At 31.9% G+C, this 22,866-nt stretch overlaps 1 protein-coding gene and 1 pseudogene across 1 annotated transcript; both read right to left on the minus strand.

Moving 5' to 3' along the window:
• Nucleotides 1-5,114: 5,114 nt before the first annotated feature.
• LOC128168212 (heat shock 70 kDa protein 12B-like) lies at nt 5,115-6,644 on the minus strand (annotated as a pseudogene).
• An 820-nt stretch (nt 6,645-7,464) lies between these two features.
• LOC128164751 (heat shock 70 kDa protein 12A-like) lies at nt 7,465-9,016 on the minus strand. The gene has a single exon (XM_052828744.1). It carries the CDS (start codon nt 8,612-8,614, stop codon nt 7,820-7,822), a length of 795 nt encoding a protein of 264 aa, XP_052684704.1. The 5' UTR covers nt 8,615-9,016; the 3' UTR covers nt 7,465-7,819.
• Nucleotides 9,017-22,866: the final 13,850 nt, after the last annotated feature.

Below are 22,866 nucleotides of genomic sequence, written 5' to 3' on the forward strand. Positions count from 1 at the left end.
AACACCTGAAAAATATTGAGATCACCAGGTAAAATATAAACAAAAAATAGTAAACAACAATGGCATGGTGATCTCCCTTAATATAAAAATGTAAAAATTAAGGTGGCATATACTGTACACAGTTCTGCATATATACTGACAACCATGATGCACACAATGTAAAACATTAGCATGAATTTCTGATATTTGCACAGTCTATCATGACTTTTTAAAGTATAAAAATATTTCGACGGTTAGATGGGGATGGTGGTTGATTAAATTTTACAAAACAACCAATAGTTTATGTTACAAAAACACGTCTTTATCACACTTAAATGAAAACAAAAGTGATATTTATATGATCAAAATATTTGATTTCATTGGCTAATTACAAGGAACAAGCACAGACATTTATAAATAGGTACAAGATCGACGACTTAGCCAAAAATTATCATAAAAATTTGAACTATAATTAGAATTTCAAAAAAAGATGAAATAGAATTAGCGATACAATGCTATAAAACATATTATTCGCCAATAATATTTCATTCGGATAGCTCTATTTAACACATTTCATACTGTAAAAACACGAGTCTTCAGGTCCACATAGTTCTGAACTTGACGTCATTTCAATTGTCTTTAACCATTGTTGTAAAAATGATTAGAGACGGGTTAAAAATATCAAAGAAAATAGACCTTGTTTGAAAGTTTGCTCAAAACCAGGTCATTCAATGATGAATTAGCGGAAGTTATTGGCTCTGGAGACAGTTCGAGAGTGGAGAAAGACATTTTTGACTGGTACAAAGTTATTCAAAAATACAGCAAATTGTGGCCGACCTGTGACTGTAACAAGCTGGGCAAATGTCTCAAACGTCAGGGAAAAAATTAATAGTGATGACATATACATATTCGAATCGTGATATTGCAAAAGCTGTTGGCATATCCCTATCGCGGATGCATTGCATTTTAAAGCTTCTTTGAAAATATGTCTGTCACATGGATTATACATTAAATTGCAGATGACAAACTAGTACGAATACAAACGGCTAAGCAATTCCTAGAAATGTATCACAAATTGAATTAAAAACATGTGTGCAGTGTTTTGAACCAGTAAGGAAGTTTGAATTAAAATATGGCTTAGTTAACACTGTAGAATGCTTTAAGTTGCCAAAAGGACCATATTTTAGTACAAAGGAGGTTTTTCAATATATAGTTCAAATTCCGTACTGAAGGGCAAATGTGTTACAAGTCGGTATTACCGAGATGTTATAGTAAAGAAGCTCAAGAAATAGTATCGTAAACGAGCCCCTGTGTCAGGATTTTGGGATGTTCGTATGCTTTAATAAAATGCTCTATCACATACATCTGAGCAAAGCTTGTGAGACTTTTTTCTAACCCCATGTGACTTTTTCCTTTTTCCAAAAAGGAAAAAGTTTTTATCTGGTAGTCGCTACAAGTCCTGAAAAGACATCGCTCGGTTCCATAGACGTCTTTCTAAATCAGCATGAAACACATTTTAGAAATAGATTAAAATAACAAAATTATAGATTTTAATCCACAGAGAAGATTTTGAAGGAATTTAATGTTCATATTACTATTTGAGTAAAATGAGATATCTGATAATGCACATGGCATATCGGACAGCCCCTGAAATCGTTATCACAATACGTTTTAATAAAAAGAATGGAAAATTAAAATAACTTTATGATTTAAAAAAGTTAACAATATACGTAAAGATTTGTATATCAATTCAAAGCTTTTTAGTATAGAAAAATATTTGCCGGAAGAAATTTTCAAAAATATTATTTACTTAGCAGTACATTGATAAATATTGCATTAGGTCTTTACGAGCAAGTACATTTATTTAAATAGAAAAGTGAATACTAAGAATATCAATAAATGCTTGGTGAAAAGATGAATTTAATCCTTAGGAGTACAAAAACCATCAAAAATAAATTCTATACCGTATATATGTTTATTCAAATTGATTTTTATAGATTAAAATCAAAGGGGGGCAACTCTTAGAGAACAGGAAAAGGTCATTTATTAGGACACATTCCAATCCTACATACTGATACCTAAACATGAAAATTATGTCCAAGTATACTGAGTTTTAAGCCCATACATAAATGTTATGCATCCATAATCTTTGAATCTGCTGCTATTATGGATCGAATACCTTAAAGCATTGTATGCCAAAGACTTGTTTCAGCAATAAATTGTCCATATTATCTATATTCATGCTTTGGAACTCTTTATCCATCATCATTATGATACACCCAGTTTGCCTGTTAATTATCGGCTGTTTAATGAAAAGATTTTTAAAGTGGAATGTCTCTCTGATAAGAGAGATAACTTTTGTAAAAAATATTCCCACTTTCTTTCTGATCACTCACAATTACCAAGGTATGTAACAACAAGGGGGGCGGTATTCAGCCCCACTTTTTGCTGAAAAAAGGCGACATTTATTCAAATATTAAAAGATGAAATTTGAACGGAAATTTCAGCCCCAACTTTAACCGGAATGAGGAGTGGAGCAAAAAGAAAGAAAAGTTCTACAAAAAAGTACAAGAAACTAATCATATTGATCAAATTTTTTTTGAGTTAATATCTATACCCCTCCTCCCGTTCTCCTATCACCCAATGGATTTTTTTTAAATACATGTATAACTAAATAATATATGTTCTACAACAGTACATGAATAAAACGTATTTGATATTTTAGGCCAGAGAATCTATAGATGGAATTTTTTAAATTTCTTTCTTAATAGCTCGATCACAGAGGTAAATCTATAATGATTGGAAAAAACATACGAAGACAATTGCAAACTATAGTCTTAATCATCATCATTTGAAACTGATAACATTTCAAATGTTTAAAGTTAAAACAGGTTTTTCTATTCTTAAAGATCAGATATGGGAAAACAATATTTAAAAAAAGAACAATATCACATTTTATTCAAGATAATATACCCCTGTATTGAAATTATGCCAATTACTGGAAGATCATTCATTTGATCTCCCTTTTGTGTTATAACAAAATGCTCTGGTTTACTTTTTTAGCATTCCAAAACACATGGATCTATTTACTTCTATATTATCCAAATTAAAAAACAGAAAACCTCTTCTAAAAATTAGAAACTATAGTTATTTATCATATACATTCAATAGTTCATGATAAAGAAAGATAACTCTTGCTGATTGAAGTAGTTTTTGTTTAAATCCTATACAACCAAGTGTTATTCTGAACTAAAAAGCAGCGCTTCACTTTGTTTTGTAAGATGATTTGATATTGTATAAAGCTATATTTGTATTTGTATTTTCATATGCAACTAATATTTTTAATTTTATGCTGCGATGGTAAAACTTAGATTTTTTAAAATCACTATATCTAATTTTCTTCATAACATGATTAAACACATTATCAATTTTTGAAAAACCTAGCAGCGCTTCATCACTTTGACTATGTTTCATTGGAATTTTTGGTATTGACTTTGATGAAAATCAAAACGAAATTAAAAAAAAATATGTGGTTAATGGCAGAGGGATATTACACTCTAAGATGTAAATGCACTTTCACTGAAAGATTATTAGAACCCTAACGCACGGTTACAAAACATGTTCGGAGATGAATATTCAGTGATATATATTGTGAATTCACTAATTGACCGTAAAAGCCATCTGCTTCTCCCTCCATTTCCAGAAAAAGATATTAAGCAAGTATTATAAAAAAAAAAAATAGCGTCGCAGAACGGACGTAAGAAAGATAACTCGAAAAAAAACTCGGTACATGCTTTAGCAAACTGAATAAGATTCCTGAAACTATACCTATGTATTTAGTCAACGGGGAATAGACTTGTAGAGACTCCGTACATAATTTTTAGCTACGTCTTGTCAAAAAGCTAGTGTTTGATGGTACCGATCATGTTTCGAAATTATGCGATGAATGTGCTGGTAAAGTTTTCTTTTACTGTACCACCAAATATTTTCAATAAGTTTCGTGTGCATTGCAATCTTTTTTATTTTGTTCGCTTTGTGTATATCTTTCTATAGTTTGTGTATGTTGTGTAAAAAACCGTAACTTAAGGAAGATCATTGTTTGATAAGTAGGGTTTTCGTCTTTATAGAATTTATCAGTCGTATTTTGTCTATAGATCTGGGTATTACATGTATAATTTATTTTGTAGACGCTAAAGTAAATACTTTTATTATGATATAATAGATCTATTTTTATAATAAACTCTTACAAAATTGTAAGACATCCCTTTGTGGGAAACTTCTGATACGTTTTGCTTTATCACCGTTTTTTTAATAAAGGAGAATATGTATCTTATTTTACTTTATCCGATCAAAGGTAGGAAAAGCGGGCAAACAGCACCATTAAGCCATCTAAGAACCACGTTCAAGGCAAACAATATACTTGGAACGATCCTCTTTGACATGAAAAACAATTAAGATCCGATAATAGCTATAAAAGTTTCAGCTTGTTTTTTACCAACCATGTGAAAAATGTCATAATCAATATCTTTAGTTTTGAAAAAACAAAATATATTAGTACTAGGTAAAATTGAAGAGTGAAAAATCGATGTAAACAAATAGCATGAACGTGACAATATTTTGGAAGACGCTTTCTATATATTTCCATAACAGAAGGATTCGTTGGTCACTTAAATCATTGCCTTATGTCATTATCCGTGAGGTATTTGGTAATATACAACACAAAAAATGACATTATAGGTAATTATTCTTATCCATATTTCTTAATTGTAGGTATTCCATAACGTCACAAAAATGCCCGGACGGCGCAATGAGCTGATCGAGTCCTTGATTCAGACAATCTGATAAAAACAATTTTTATCTATAATGATAGAATTAATGCATATTTCCAAATACACCTATTATAACGGTTATATTAAAGTTATAAATGATTCACATAAAACATTAATATAATAATCAAATTAACCAAATGGATTGTCGATGCTTTGACAATTATTTTATTCATTTGTAATAAATAATTTAGATTTATGAAGGTAAATAACCAATCTTCACTTAAATTCTGACACATAAAGTTAACACGTAATAAAAATATGATAAGTCGATTACACCTAATAAAGATCCTTTATTGTAAATTTTTATATGATTACAGAATACCAGCTACTTTATACAATCCGTAACATAGCATTGCTTACGTAACAATTGATTTACACACAATGTTTTCATAATAACTGGTAATTATAGTTCCATTCATTAGTTTGCACGAGAATGATGTACACGTGATCTGAACCATAGAGGTTAAAATTCAGTCACCAGTTACACCAGGACAATTCAATGATGTCATAAAGTTTTAAAACAATATTATTCTTATTTAATGATAATCTATTACATAACTTTAGAAAGTTCGAGATCATAGGAACTCAAAAGATGCATCCACGCTTTCACCAGTATGAGTAGAAGCCGTGACTTTTATTTCTGTTCCGGCAATCTCCATTCTTGTTTTGACAAAAACTCTTTCCGGCCATTTTCTTTCGTCGTTTTTACATTCTATTATTATTTTTCCGAGTAGTTCACATCCACATTCATCAACATACATAGGTGCTTCCTTTTTTGAAATGAAGACATTTACATTGATAGGTTCATCGCGCAAATGCTTCCTATATTCATCGACACACGAATAGGTTGTTGTTTTTTTTCTACGAATTCACCAAGCGATACTTGTTGACCAATAGTATAAGACTTAGAAAAAATTCCACTGCAGAAAAGTTTTTCTTCTATAATGTTTAACCTATATTTTGGATGTATAGAAATATCAAAGGGAATGCCAGTACAGTGTCCGTATGTATATCGACATCTTCGAGAAAAAATTATGTTAGGATCGTGTCCATAGAGAACTGCTCCCTTGGCAACAGCCAAACCAGCTTCCATTGGAATGATAAACTTTTTGCCTGGGAAAGCCTTTTTCATGGCAGAATTTACAAACATACTATCGGCAAATCCACCAACCATCACAATCCCAACTAAATCACGACAAATGTCTACATCCAAAATCTCTTTAATATGAGAAAGAAAATCATTCACCGAGCTCTCAAAAAATGACGTAAACAGGGAATGGTCGATATATATTTTGTCTCCACTAAATGACAATGCACTATTGTGTTGTGATGTTTTGATTGTATTTTCGAAATTTTCGCCGCTTTTTTCAAACAAAATTTCCACAAAAGCTGGAGGAATCTTCAGGACAACTCTTTTAGTCGAGTCATTGTTGAATATTCTCTTCTTTAGTTCAAATCCTCTAAGAAATTCTAGATACTCCGACCTACCTTCGTTTTTTAAATGTTTCATATTCCCCGATCCGAACAACTGATCTAGGAAGTGAAGAAAACTTTCATCTACTTTAGTTCCTCCCCAGTTACCACCGCAAACCTTGTAAATAGTTTTCATTTTGCCGTCTTTGGTCGTTTCTTGAACAGCAACATCTACAGTTCCACCTGTAAAACGAGGCAAAAAGTAATTGTGCATATTATTTAAACGTATAACACATTATTAAAATGAATTTCAAGTTTAAATTTATTACTGGATTCAAATCTTACGGTTATTCTTCATGCATTATTGAAAGAAAACGAACGAATAATGTTCTAATTTGAAACTAACGATCTGAATAATCATGCTAGTTAAAAATTTTATAAACGAGTTGCTCTTTAACAGTCCAAATAACAGTTTTGATTTTGATTTAGCATGAAATAAAATAAAAATATTTTGTATTTAAATTCATCTGGACACTTATATTTTGGATGTTTCAATATGATTAATAAAACATCGAAACCGATTTATGTCTCAAAAACGTTAATACGCTTTATATAGTATAATATTTTATGTATGGTGATAATGTGTTTACCAGAAATAACTTGACAATGCTTAAAACGTCTATTAAACGGATCAAATAATTCATCTTGAGGATGCAATGCACCGTTCGCTGGCAATAGCTGCTGAAAGCAAGCTTCGGTTTCTTGTAAATTTTCAGGCTATAAGGTCATATTTGTTTTCATTATAGTACACTATTGTGGTATATTGTTTGTTTTAAAAATTTGCACGCAACCGTGAAAATAATGTTAAAGAAATTTTCTTAGCATCTTTAAATGTTAATTAGATGGAAGTAACGGCTAAAAAATGTTATTAAGAAATCGCATAAGAGAACAAAATCATATAAAGTTTAAAGAAAATAACAACAATTATAGTAATCCACACATCTTTTATTTTCAACATGCAAACAAAAGTCTACCCTATATTTGAAAAAAATCATTTGTGAAAAATAATCCATTGATTAATTATAATGCTACCAAATGAAATAAACTTTATCTTATTCTATAGTATTTATTCAAACACATTAGTTCTAAGTAATAAAAGTCAAAACATTGTAGTCAAAAATTACATGTTTTGAATAAAAAGTACAAGTATCAATTTGGAGTATGATGTTAAAGGATCTTTAAAATTACAAGTAAATTTTCAATTACCAGCCATTTTAGTCAAAACTTATAAAAAAAGTTAAACTTGCTTCTGCTTTCTCTCCAGTGCTTATGCTTGCAGTAACTTGAATTTCAGTTCCTGCTATTTCCATTTCTATTGTACATGTAAACATTTCTGGCCACTTTTCATTTTCACAAAAAACAACTATTTCACCTAAAACACGACACCCAACATCATCAATATACACAGTATTTGCTTGATTTGAGACATAAACTTTAATTGTCAAAAGTTGTTCCCGCATATAAACTCTGCCTTTGTCGCGGAAGTCGAAATCAGCAGTAAAGGATCGTTTTTCTCCAAGAAAGACATTTTCTCCTTTTTAAAAAAACTTTCGAAAAATATTTTTGCAATACCACACTTTGTTTATTTGTGTCATATTGCCATATGGGTGTTTGTTTTTATCAAATGGTAAACAAATATCATCTCCATATGTATAGCGACACACACGTGAGCAAATAACATATGGATCATGACCAAAAAGAACGGCACCTTTGGCTACAGCAAGACCAGATTCCATAGGTTCGATAATTCGTCTTCCGGGAAAAGCGTCTTTAAGGCTCTCAATGACCAGCTGACTGTCTGCATAACCACCGACAACCACTATTCCCAGCAAATCTTGACAGGCTGGTTCTTCCAGTATATCTCGTAGGTGAGATATTATGTTATGTAACGAACTTCTAAAAAAAGATCTGAGCAAACTTGCATCAAATCTTAACTTATCGCGCAAATATGTAACTGAATTGGAATAGGGAGACATTGAGATTATTTCTGAAATATTGCATCCAGTATGTTCTTCTAAAATTTCAAACAAAGCAATTGGTACTCCTATGGGGATCATGGTCTGTGAGTTGTAATCAACTTGCTTTTTCTTGATTTCTAGGATTCGCATTAGCTCCAGGTATTCAGACCTACTCTTATCCTTAAACTCAGTAAACACATCTGCTCCAACAAGTTTGATAAGAAATTGAATAAATTGCTGGTCAACTATGGTGCCACCCCACGGACCCCCGCAAACCTCGTAAATAGACTTCATTTTTCCTGTATCAGTGGTTTCTTGAATGCTAAAGTCGACTGTTCCTCCTGAAACAATATTCTGTACTAAACCTTTATTCATATGCCATGAGTATAATAAGGTACTGCACTTAAATCAGGATAATGATGTCCTTAAAACGATGACTATTTCGAACCCGTCTAAGATGCATTTTCAAACAATAATATTTGTTAAATGGGCTTGGTCACAATTGAGGTCAAATGTACTTTTCCGTTTGAAATGATTACACAAATAATTGCTTCAATTCGGTATTTCTAATAGTCAACATAAATTTGAGTGCCAGTCGTCGAATTATTATGGAGTTACAGAGCTCACTATTCTTTGTTATATATACAAAGCTCAGGTCATGTAATTGTTTAAATTTCAAATGTTGAAAAAAATTCGAGATGTACATCTAACATGGATGTCACAAACACTAGGAACTGTTTATTTATGATCAAAACAAATTAAGAGATTAAAAACAGCTTAAAAAGAATATGTATTGGTATATTGAACCAACGTAAACAAGAACCAGGCACGGTCAATTTTTCATATCAAAGAATTGTGAGCTATGTAACCTGCCTTTAACTCTACGAATGGCACAAATTTGGTTGATCATCAGAAATGCATTACAAAAGCTTTGTTAAGAATAAAAATAGAAGGACAAAAATTTACCAAAACTGTGACCATGAGATTCAATGAGTTAATTACCTCATCTTATTTTCAGTAGTTGTGAAATCAATTAAACGAATTGAAATCAAATAAAGATATATTGGATGTAAAAACCTATTACATTTCTTAATAAAACATTGTATTAGCAGTAACTTTTAATAGGAATTAAATGAAATCTTTAGGATATGAATATCGGCATGATGTTTTTTTTTAAAGAAACTATTGAAGATGTCCTATTCATTCAGAAGAAATATACAAATTATCTATTTCACTCATCGAATTTTTATATCTAAAGTAAATATCGAATAATAAGGTACATCAAATAAACCTGCAAAGAAACGCATAAGAAAATATTGTATGATTGTATTATTTGTATTGATTGAATTTTTGGAAACTACACATTTACGGTAGACAAAGACAAACATATTTCGTTTGCAGTTGCATAAATATCAGGCTATTTGTGTTCAAAGATAAATACAAGCAAATTTTACATGATTTTATAATCGTGTTAAGAATTACATCAGTATACATGTATGTATGTAGGTAGGTAGGTAGGTAGGTAGGTAGGTAGGTAGGTAGGTAGGTAGGTAGGTAGGTAGGTATAAGAACTTGAAGGTCTCAACATCTGATTACAGAAGTCAGAACAGAAAAACGAAATATACATGTACTGATACTTTTAACATTTGACAATTTACAAAAACCGTCCCAAAGTAATTGATGACTTAACCAAGAGATATAATTATGCATTACATGACACTAGAATGTATAGGTTTGCTATTATGCAATACGGAATACACACCAAGAATTTAATAGCGGTTTTTTTTTACAAAGCAATGACATCACTCTAAAAACGTTGACGTCGGAAACATGTTGTTTGTTATGTAATCGATATCAGAGGAGCTTAATTAAGGTCACCAGAAACTCCCCTAATCATAATGTAACGTCACCGGAATTTATGGTGCCGGTCAGTTTTGGGTTCCGAATTTACTTACTGCTAATTACATTCTATAAGCTGTTTCTGAGAGACATTGTTTCCCGCGCGTCTGGGACGTACATGCTGTTTGAGCAGAAATATTCATTGAGGATGAAATTTCGTTATTTTCGTTGGCAATATAACTCAACGAAATTTAATCCATGACGAATTTTTTACCCAAGTATTAATGAATACAAAGAGATTACGATATGACGATATTAAATGCCAACGAAATCTTATTTTGTTTAAAAACAAAGAAAGTTTGACCCAACAAAAATATAAAATTTTACAGTATCCTCTCTACAGCGTCTGGGACGCTTCATCATTCATATTTTTTGTGGTGCAAAGGCGCAAAGATGTATGTCTTTTTTCCTATACCTATATATTTTGTAATTAGGGTCTTTCGTCTCCCGCGGAAGACCCTGCTATTATTCTATATTTTCTTTTTCAATTTTTAAGGTCTTCCGTTTCCAGCGGAAGACCTTATTGTTAAGGTCTTCCGTTTCCAACGGAAGACCTTATAGTTTTCGTACGATTTCTTATTATTAAGGTCTTCCGTTTCCAACGGAAGACCTTATTGTTTTCGTACTGTTTATTATTATTTTTTTTTTCCAAATTTTGTGCACGCGATTTTTCGAAAACTACTCAACCGATCTGAACAATTTTTTCACAGATGATGGGAAATTATCTGAATTTTATATGTTTTTGAATTTTTTGTCGTCGTCACTTCCGGTCCGGATTTACGGTCGATTTTGTAATTTTTGACGACCAATTTTGTGCAGAGTTGATCTCAGAAACTATAAGAGATATGACTTTGAAATTTTCAGGATAGGTAGAGCATGGTTTGAAGTTGTGCACTATTTAGTTGTTTTGCACCAGTGGCGCTATTCCTTGGAGCTCGCTTAGGCACAACAATGGGGTACAGATTTCGAATCAAAATTTCCATATGTTTTGATCAGTATCTTTTTATCAGTTGATATTTTGACAAGACACATAGAACAAAAGTAGTAGAGAATCAAAAGTTCTATCCCATAAAATCAAGAAAAAGGGGCTGGCCCCTTTAATAAGGGACCAAGAGACTCGTAAACTCTATTACGAATAACTTGAAAACGATAAATATTTTGTTATGCATTATAAAAATCAAAGTTGTTGATCTCTACATTATCGGTTTGAAAGAGTCATCGTCAGGCCCATGTCTGACGTAATTAGGGTTTTTATTCTTTATCTTCAAATTTATTTTTTTTGGGGGGGGGGGGGGTAATTTTGAAATTGTATCGATATCTCATGGCATCAATTATCTAAAAAAAAAAAATCGGACGGAAGACCTACTCGTTACTCGTAACGAGGTCGTATCTAGTGATACCAAATCCTGCACAATCTTCTACAAAAATCGTTATGTGCATGGCGTTTAAGAGTGGTAGACAATAAGTTGAATAACGTTGTCTGAGGTGGGATTGGAACGCACCATTGGGTTCGCGCGTACGAATTTCATTGACCATGCAGAGAGTGCAATCAAAACCACTTAATTCATGGACGTGAGAGTGTGTTAATGCCACGGTAAGGACATAAATAGAAAGGTCGGGTCTAAATAATGTTAGTAATTGATTGAACAGTGGGGAACATGTCAGTTTCAAAAGCTGCGATCGGAAAGCAAACCGAAAGTAGAAATCGCGGGTTCAGTTTACACCAACGCAAGGATGTCGATAAACAATTAGTTATGCATTCTGCACATGGATTTCTGCTTTAAAAGTTTTTTTTCACGTCGTTTACAAGGATAATCTACTGTTTGAATTAAATGGGATTGATATAATTATGCTGGATAAATGAAGAAATGACGAAACACGTAACATGTAAATTTATTCAGTATAAAATCGATGACTGTAATTTTCACAGTTTCAACATTCAGAAATAATGCATATCTTTTCTGATTTAACAAAATACAAAAAATATACATGCATCTGAATAGTTATACGTTTGCTTACACCCCGTGCACTGTGTACATTTTGATTCCCCGTACAATCAATACATGTACGTGCTGTTTGATTTCAGGATTTTAATTATAAATTGTTCATTCTGCTTAAGATTTGGCCGACAATAAGAATGAGGTCCTATGTACATTTACATGAGTTTTTATTTAAAATTGAGTGAAAGGATCGGGAGTTTCAAATTTTTCCCCTACAGATCAAGCCATACACGGCAGCTGAAGATTCAATAGTCATTTTTAGTCGCCTTAAACTCCTAAAAGGTGTCAAAAAGTAACCCCCGGACCACATTTTTTAAATTGTATTCTCTCCTCTGTACAATAAACCGAAAAGATTTTAAAAATCAGATGAATAGTATAAAAGTAACAAGTTTTTAAAAAAAAAAAAATTAATTTTTTTTTTTTTTTGGGGGGGGGGGGGTTTGCCCCCTCTAAAACCCTTAATTTTTGGCAGTTTTATTCCCAAGACCCTTTCTAGGTCCGCGCATAACGTTAATCATTATATAGATGAAATATGGAAAGCTTCACTTTTAAACTGTGCGAGAAAACGAAGAACGCGTGATTTCAATATTTTACCTTATTAAGGTCTTCCGTTTCCAACGGAAGACCTTATTGTTTTCGTACTGTTTATTATTATTTTTTTTTTCCAAATTTTGTGCACGCGATTTCTCGAAAACTACTCAACCGATCTGAACAATTTTTTCACAGATGATGGGAAATTATCTGAATTTTATATGTTTTTGAATTTTTTGTCGTCGTCACTTCCGGTCCGGATTTACGGTCGATTTTGTAATTTTTGACGACCAATTTTGTGCAGAGTTGATCTCAGAAACTATAAGAGATATGACTTTGAAATTTTCAGGATAGGTAGAGCATGGTTTGAAGTTGTGCACTATTTAGTTGTTTTGCACCAGTGGCGCTATTCCTTGGAGCTCGCTTAGGCACAACAATGGGGTACAGATTTCGAATCAAAATTTCCATATGTTTTGATCAGTATCTTTTTATCAGTTGATATTTTGACAAGACATATAGAACAAAAGTAGTAGAGAATCAAAAGTCCTATCCCATAAAATCAAGAAAAAGGGGCTGGCCCCTTTAATTAGAGACCAAGATACTCGTAAACTCTATTACGAATAATTTGAAAACGATAAATATTTTGTTATGCATTATAAAAATCAAAGTTGTTGATCTCTACATTATCGGTTTGAAAGAGTCATCGTCAGGCCCATGTCTGACGTAATTAGGGTTTTTATTCTTTATCTTCAAATTTATTTTTTTTTTTTGGGGGGGGGGGGGGTAATTTTGAAATTGTATCGATATCTCATGGTATCATTTTATCTAAAAAAAAAAAATCGGACGGAAGACCTACTCGTTACTCGTAACGAGGTCGTATCTAGTTATTATTATTATTTTTTTCCACAAATTTTGTGCACGAGATTTCTCCTAAACTATTCGACCGATTTCGACCATTTTTTCAGAGAAGATGAGTCTTGATGTAAACTTCATACGTTTTTGAGATTTTTCCTGTCGGCACTTCCGGTACCGATTTATCGGCCATTTTGTACATTTTTACGACCTATTTTGTGCAGAGCTGATCTCAGAAACTATCAGAGATATGACTATGAAATTTTCAGGATAGGTAGTCTATAGTTTGAAGTTGTGCACTATTATTTTGTTTTACGCCAGTGGCGCCATTTTTTGGAGCTCGCCTAGGCACGAAAATTGGGTACGAATTTTCATTCAAATTCTTCATACGTTTTCATCTGTATCTTTTTATCAGTTGATATTTTGTTAAGACATATATAACAAAAATAGTAGATAATTAAACGTTCTTTCCAACAAAATCAAGAAAAAGGGGCTGGCCCCTTCAATTAGGGGCCAAGACACTCGTAAACTCTATTGCAAATAACTTAAAAACGATCAAAATTTTGTAATGCAATATAGAAGCAAAGTTGTTGATTGTAGCAATATTTATCAGGTAAAATCATTTTCACACCCATTTATGACGTAATTAGGGATTTTAAGGGGCCAAAGTACTTAAACTTTGATGCAATATATCTAGAGAAGGAGACATATTTTGTTAGGCAATGTAGAAAAGAAAATGTTTGCATTGATGATTCTAATCAATTCCACTAATCAAAACTCCAAAGTCTGTCCCCATTAAGGATCTATAGGGCTGGCCCCTAAAATATTCAATCATTTGTATTTAAAAAATGAACAACAATTTTAGATGGGTGTAAGAACAAAAAATGTTAGTATTCGTGAGAACTTTTGATTGAACTCAAGAAACAGGGGCTGGCCCCTTAAATGAGGAGCCAAGACACTCGTAAACTATATTACAGATAACTTGAAAACAAGCAAGATTTCAAATATCTTTGGTACTTAGCCTTTTTTACAAAATTGATACCAGCGAGATTTTAGTCACTGTAAGTGATTGAGACACAAACTTTTATAAATGATAGACAATCGATTGAAGATTTTTAACGGGTTTTCTTTTGTCAACCGTCACTTCCGGTACTCACCAGAAGAGTTCAAACAATTCATTTTTTTCACAAGTTTAACTGATTATCTTTGGTGTTTCATCTGCTATGATTAACAGTAGTGTACACTAAACATATGTATAAAAAACCCTAGCTTTTATTTTCATAAACCTCTTTTGTTCGTCCGTTTTCGGTCTCGAGACAAAAAACCTAGATTCACAAAGATCGCAGATTTGGCAGAGAATATCGATAATTCATCGTATCATATGAAAACAAAATCGGACGGAAGACCTACTCGTTACTCGTAACGAGATCTAGTTTTCGTACTGTTTCTTCTTATTTTTTTTTTCCAAATTTTGTGCAAGCGATTTCTTGAAACCCTTTTGACCGATATCAGCCATTTTTTCACAGATTATTGGGTGTGATCTAAACTTCATACATTTTTTTTCATTTTTCGTGTCGTCACTTCCGGTACCGATTTATCGGCTATTTTGTAATTTTTTACGACCTATTTTGTGCAGAGCTGATCTCAAAAATTATCAGAGATATGACTATGAAATTTTCAGGATAGATAGTCAATAGTTTGAAGTTGTGCACTATTATGTTGTTTTACGTTAGTGGCACCTTTTCTTGGAGCTCGCGTAGGCACGAAAATTGGGTACGAATTTTCATTCAAAATTTTCATACGTTTTGATCTGTATCTTCTTATCAGTTGATATTTTATTAAGACATATTTAATAAAAATAGTAGATTATCAAAAGATCTTTCCAAGAAAATCAAGAAAAAGGGGCTGGCCCCTTTTTATAGGGGGCCAAGCGACTGGTAAACTCTATTACAGATAACTTAAAAATGATAAGGATTTTGTAATGCATTATAGAAGCAAAGTTGTTGATCGCAACAATATCTATTAGAAAAAATCATTGCCACGCCTATTTATTACGTAATTAGGGATTTTTAGGGGCCAAAGTACTTAAACTTGGACGCAACATATCTAGAGAAGTAGACATATTTTGTTAAACATCATAGAAGAAAAAATGTTTGCATTAATGGTTAAAATTGATTCCACTAATCAAAACACCAATATCTGTCTCCATAAGGGATCTACAGGGCTGGCCCCTAAAATATTCAATCATTTGTAAAACAAAAATGAACAACAATTTTAGATAGGCGTAAGAAAAAAAAATGTTAGAATTCTAAAGACCTTTTCAAAGAAATCACGAAAAAGGGGCTGGCTAATTTTACAAGGGGCCAAGACACTCGTAAACTCTATTACAAATAACTTACAAACAATAAAGAATTTGTAATGCATTCTAGAAGCAAAGTTGTTGATTGTAACAATATTTATCAAAAAAAAATCATTGACAACCCCATTTATTACGTAATAAGAGATTTTTAGGGGCCAAAGTACTTTAATTTTGACGCAATATATCTAGAGAAGTAGACATATTTTGCTAGACATCATAGAAGAGAAAATATTTGCAATAATAGTTTAAATCGTGTCCACTTATCAAAACACCAATGTCTGTCACCATAAGGGATCTACAGGGCAGGCCCCTAAAATATTCAATCATTTGTATCTCAAAAATGAACAACAGTTTTAGATAGGTGTAAGAACAAAAAATGTTAGAATTCCAAAGAACTTTACAAAGAAATCATGAAAAAGGGGCTGGCCCCTTTAATTAGGGGCCAAGACACCCGTAAACTCTATTACAAATAACTTAAAAACGATAAAGATATTGTAATGCATTATATAAGCAAAGTTGTTGATCGTAACAATATTTATCAGAAAAAAATCATTGCCACGCCCATTTATTACGTAATTAGGGATTTTTAGGGGCCAAAGTACTTAAACTTTGACGCAATATATCTAGAAAAGGAGACATATTTTGTTAAGCATTGTAGCAGAGAAAATGTTTGCATTGATGATTTTAATAGATTCCATTACTCAAAGCACTAATGTCTGTCCCCATTAAGGATCTAGAGGGCTGGCCCCTAAATCCTATCATTTGTAATTATAAAATGAACAACAATTCTAGATAAGTGTAAGAACAAAAAATGTTATAATTCGTGAGACCTTTTGATTGAACTTAAGAAAAAGGGGCTGGCCCCTTAAATGAGGGGCCAAGACTCTCGTAAACTCTATTACAGATTACTTAAAAACAATACAGATTTTGTAATACATTATCGAAGCAAAGTTGTTGATCACTACAATATCTTTCAGAAAAAATCATTGCCACGCCCATTTATTACGTAATTAGGGATTTTTAGGGGCCAAAGTACTCAAAATTTGACGCAATATATCTAAAGAAGGAGACATATTTTGTTAAGCATTGTAGAAGAGAAAATATCTGTATTGATGATTTCATTAATATCTAAATGCTATCGTTTTAGAATTGAACGGAAGACCCACTCATTACTCGTAACGAGATCGTATCTAGTTATTAGGGTCTTCCGTTTTCCAACGGAAGACCCTTTTGTTTTTCTACGGTTTCTTTTTTTTCTTATTCTTATTATTATTATTCTTTTTATTTTTTTTTCCAACTCAAATATTTCAAAAACGCTTGCATCGATTGTTTTGAAATTTACAGGTTTAATGTATATCTAAAAGATCTCTATGATATGAAAAAAGTATTTGATGACGTCATCAAATTCGTCAGATATTGACGTTTTTAACGTTTTAAAAAGTGATTTTGTCCGGAGCTTTTCTCATTTTCGATTTAAGATAAAGCTATGAGATTTACAGAGTAGGTAGAACTACCGTTTTACTTATGACATAAGGCTGGAAACTCAATTCGAACACTTCCGGTCGAAACCGGAAGCAAAACCAATTTTTTTGAATTTTCATGTTTTTCGATTTTGAAAATTAAACGTGCGTATCTTACAGTAATTGTCATGCTGAATACGAAACTGAAATCCGTTTAAAAATCGGAGGATGCGTTACAGAGATATCGGGGTTTAAAAATTGATTTTTCCGGAAATTTTGATTCCACGTTCTTGGTTTAAAAAATAGCATAAAGTTATTAGTTAAATTAACTCGTACCAAAAATAATTGTTAAGTCGTACTTGAACACATTCGGATTTTTTTTGTTAAGTCGTTCTTGAAATCGAAATAATTTTTGTTAATTCGTACTTAAAATCATTCGGGTTTTGTTAAGTCGTACCAGGAATAATTCGATTTTTTTCATCTTTTTATTTTAGTTACTCTTGATATTGGTTAAAGAGCTCTGCTTCCTACAGGAACTTCCAGCTTTACTTCCGACATTAACGGAAGACCCACTCGTTGCTTTGCAACGAGCTTTGCTCTAGTTTTTATTCTTTTTTCGTCTTACAAATTTTGTGCAGGCGATTTCTCGAAGATGGCTCATTCGATTTTCTTCAAATTTTAAGGGTTGATGTGTCGGCATCTGAAGTTTGTACCGCCGTTTCAAATTTTTGATAATCACTTCCGGTCGGAAGTTATCGTCCGTTTACGATTTTTAAAAGTCAATTTTGTCGGCTCGAGATCTAAAAAATGAATAAAGATATAGGGCTGAAATTTTTTTTTCCCTAATTTTCTTTGCGTTGATTAACTATTTAGTCCTAAAAGTGAAGGATTTTATCTCATTTATTCAAAAATCGGACGGAAGACCCACTCGTTGCTCGCAACGGTCTAGTATTATTTTCTGATTATTAATTTAAAACTTCATTCGAGATATTTGGCAAGTGTGTATGAAAGTGCAGTGTTCACTGATAAATTTCTCTAAGTATATTAGGTATAGTAAGAATGTTTATACGTTGTTAAATTTCAGATGTTACCGTAAATTCCCTGCTATACTGGCTGAATAAAGAATGTAAAAAGCTTGGCGTTTTACTTCGACATAGAAAATGAGCCTGTGGCAGAACAACTAAATTTTGGTAATGTATTTCTTAAGTGTACACATGCATGTATGCAAACAAAATGATCACCGTTTACATATTGAAGATTATTATATTCTTAAAAAGCACCGATAACAGTTTTAGAAATGTTAATATCATGCTTTTAACTACTTATTATAATGTAATGTGTCTTAAAAAAAATACTACCCAACTTTAACGAGGCCGCGTCGTTCGAGTACGCACATTTTCGCGCAGCGTTTCATTTGCATTGTGACACCATTATTTTGCCTGGTTGACGCGTTATGGTTTCAACTGCAAAAATTGTTGAAAAACTAGCTTGTTTGAGACGTCAAATTGATATCATATTGTAGATAAGCATAAATGCCTTGAAGTATAAGCTATATTTTGGCTTGGGTTGGAAACGTGAAGAAGTCTCAGTTCGCCTTGCATTCTCCAACGTGTTTTTAAACCCACCTTAATATAGCTTAATATCATGTTTTTCAAGACAGTAAAACCGTATTTTATATTTATGGGCCTTAATATTTAATTTTATATATAAAGACTTTGATCATTACTTCGATATGTATGAGTGTTTTAATAATACTGTTAAAATGTCTGCCTTTGTCAAATAGAAAATAGCTAATATCTGACAAATCTGGGTAATTAAGCTCACAAATATATTTAATATTTCTGGAACAAACTAGGAGGTAAAAGGTATTTTTCATAATTTGATGCCTTATTACAATTACTTTAATATGTGGAAAAGAAAAAAAATCCCTAAGACAAAAAATAAAATAAAATGGAAGATTGGTACATTCAAAGCAAAATCCTTTAGGGTCCTATTTAAAAAATTAACAAACTTTTAGATGACCACCTAGACATGTCTGAATTTTGTTTTTATCTTAGAATAATAATTATATCAGTAGAAATTCGTGTAAAAAATCATTTAAAATTTAGGGCAGAACAAATGAGACCCGATATCATTAATTATTGAAGTAAAAGTATCCTTTTGTTTAATCTTTAAGAAAGTATAATTAACCGCAAACATGTTGCCTTTATCTTTTGCAATGATTGCTCTTCTGCTATCTCATATTATTTGTATTTCTAAGGCTGCTTGGTCTGATATTTTGGATATTCCAGTATCAATTTTTTTTATTTACCAAGTATCTTTAAAAAAGATACACTTTCACCTATTACACCCGCAGAATCTTTCAAAGATAGAAATATTCAAAGTAAAGGAAGAAATATTCAAGGTAAATAAAAATAATTTCGTATTGGAACAAAAATAATGCGTCATGGGAATGTTTAAAAAAAACCGTTTGTTAAAGTCGTAATTCAATCATACCCGGCTCGACGCCGGGCGCGAATCTTAATATGGGGCAAATTAACACTGCACCCTTAAATATAACGTAAATACAGTGATTCGCCATGGTAATATTGCTGAATTGTCCGGAAAACTATTACAATGTTCACTTATAAGATTTACCTTTTTCTGTAAATTACAATGCTGGATTTATTCTCGTTCCAACGATATCTAAATGAATTTTTTATTTTCCTGCGTGGAAAGTAATGCTTTTTCATGATTATTGATGAAAGAAGAGCAAAACCGGCCTCATTGCGCATTGTAAAAACCGTTAATTATACAACGTCGTTTAATGTTATGAATATTATTAAGCGTTGCAATTGCAACGCCTAATGTTGTAAATCATTACATCGACAGTTGACATCGCCATCAGCTAAAGATATATCGCCACTTAAAGATAGAAAAGTATCATTAGACGTCTTAAAGGTCATATGAAACGATTTTTAACACTATGATTTTCTTTCATGAATATAAAGCTTGGTATAAACAAATTTTAAAATACATGATGTAAGATTTTTTTGCCTTTGCATTACTGAGAAATAACCGTGAAAACTGAGCACCTGAAAAAATTCTTGCCCGTTTATCGTTCTTGATTTTGTGGATTTATGACGTCACAAAGACCCACCGATGTAAACAATGCATTAAAACTAGTGTAATTTTACAGTAGTTTATCGATTAAATTTTAGTAATTTTTGCATATATGAAGGTGTCTTTCTTTTCAAATGAGATCATTTGATTTCGTAGGAGCCTACATATGACTTAGTTTTAATTGGTCGTTAATGAATAAATCTAATATCAGCTTCTCACAAAAGTAAAATCATGATGAAGATCCCTTACTGGAGTGGAAATTTAACGAAAGAAATGCTCCTTCATTTACAGCTGATTAATGAATTATCTTTATCCGTTTGAAATAGAAACATCCTTTTCTTCTTCAGTACGTATAATGATTGAGCTCAATTTAAAGGGAATTAAAGCATTTAAATTGATTTGATTTATTTTGTAACATAAAAAAGGATATAAGGCAGGCCAATGAAAATGTTTGAGGCATTGTGTACATAGTTTGTATTTAAGAGCTGCTATAAAATGCCGCAAAATTATTCTTAAATTTTATTTCGAAATAATATAAATTTCTGACTTATTGATATATACATGTAGCAATATCTTTAGAAAATACTTTGTGTACACCTGTATTAACGTTTTATTAAATTAGATCGCGGAAATATGGCATTTAAGGATTTAGAAATGTATCGGTAAAATAAATCGGTTGTTTGATAAAAATAGTTGTGAACGAATGTGAAGATAATCAACAGATTTTATTAAGAACAAGCATCAATAATGATAAAAAAACCCGAAAGAAAACATTGCGGAAGAAAGTGAGATAAAAGGGATCTGTGAGTTAACACCGCACATACACGTTTTAAAATCAAAACACTGCACATTCAAGTACACGTTTCAAAAACAAAACATTTGAAGAAATTTCTCTTAGACGAAAAATAATTAAATGGTAACATATTTGTGAATTTGAAAGTGAAACAAACAATATAATCGTGAAGCGAATGGGGCACAATGAGGCCTACAAGTTGTTTAGAAAAAAAAATCTTAATGAATTGCATGAACGTGCAAATGGGAAAAAACGATCAGACTTATTTTTGAATTTGTCAATTTCATTAAAAAGATAAAATAAAACATATCAATATGCTTATATTAAATTATATTATACTTGCATGTGGATCTATGAAGAAAATCATTTATTCTCCTTGCAGTCTCGAAACTGAATATCATTATGTACACGCTATTACATGTAAATAAAAACGCACACGATTTCATTTCTTGAGAGAAAAAATACTGACGTGGTTGATTATTGTATAATTATACAAGTTTTTATATAAAATAGTATTTTTTTTCCTTTTAAAATGCTGCAAAATGACATGGATATTTGTATTCACAACATAGCTTCATAAGGCGATTGGGTCTTACTGACGTCATAAGCAAGGGAGGTAAGCCGCGTAAGTCAATGTTCCTTTTCCCGATTAAGTAATTTTGATCGACTGTGGCGCTTACATTTTGCATAAAATATCCAAAAAACAATGTCAGTCTTATTAAATAGGCACTTATGAACTCATTCCCGTATATAACTTAATATGGTCAGGATATCGTTTCATATGACCTTTAAATATGTAAGACTCCAGAGTCCGATGGTCACGCCAGAGTAAATAAAAAATAGTACATCAACAATCATTCGTTGATTATAACGATCAACCAGTCTTCGATCATTACATGTAAAAAACACATTAGTGAATAGCGGTAAATTGAAGTTTACAATGTTATTTTCATATTTTATTTAGTCTGGTGTAAGTTCATACTACAAGGACCTGTACGAACGAATATTTCAAAGTCCACCAGAAATGCACAACAAAAGACTATTCGGATCCTTTTGGGAAATGAAAGAGGTAGGATTAATATTCGTATACCTTTTCGTTGGAATTCGATAATAACAAGGATAAAAACGTTGTTTCAGTGCATTAACTCTGTTTAATTTTTTATTCAAACTAGATTTTGACCCGTGCGTGCACGGGTTGACATTGCATATGATATCGGACATTTACGAAATAGATACATTGACACACCGTATTGTTGACATTTACATAACCAAGCTTTAAGACTACAATAATGCTATTAATTTCACTACACTCTGCTTAGTTAAAATAATCTAACAGGCATTCACCACAGTGAAGATGCCCTCCATATACCCGTAATGTAGCAACAAAAAATATCAGCAGAATCGCTCCAAACGATTTTGGAGAAAATTAATAAGGCTGCATTGAAAATAAGTCAAATTTTCATCTAAAAATTTAATTCATTTTAACGAAGAACCCAACGTTTTTTACTCGCTTACACACCATGTTGACATTCGGAACTCTCGGGATATTTCATATTAAATGCACTGGGTTAGAGTTTTCTCCCATATTCCTTTGATGAACAGAATATGACAAATTTTCAATGAACATTTAC

This window comes from Crassostrea angulata, chromosome 10 (assembly GCF_025612915.1).
Source record: "Crassostrea angulata isolate pt1a10 chromosome 10, ASM2561291v2, whole genome shotgun sequence".
Taxonomy (NCBI): Eukaryota; Metazoa; Mollusca; class Bivalvia; order Ostreida; family Ostreidae; genus Magallana; species Magallana angulata.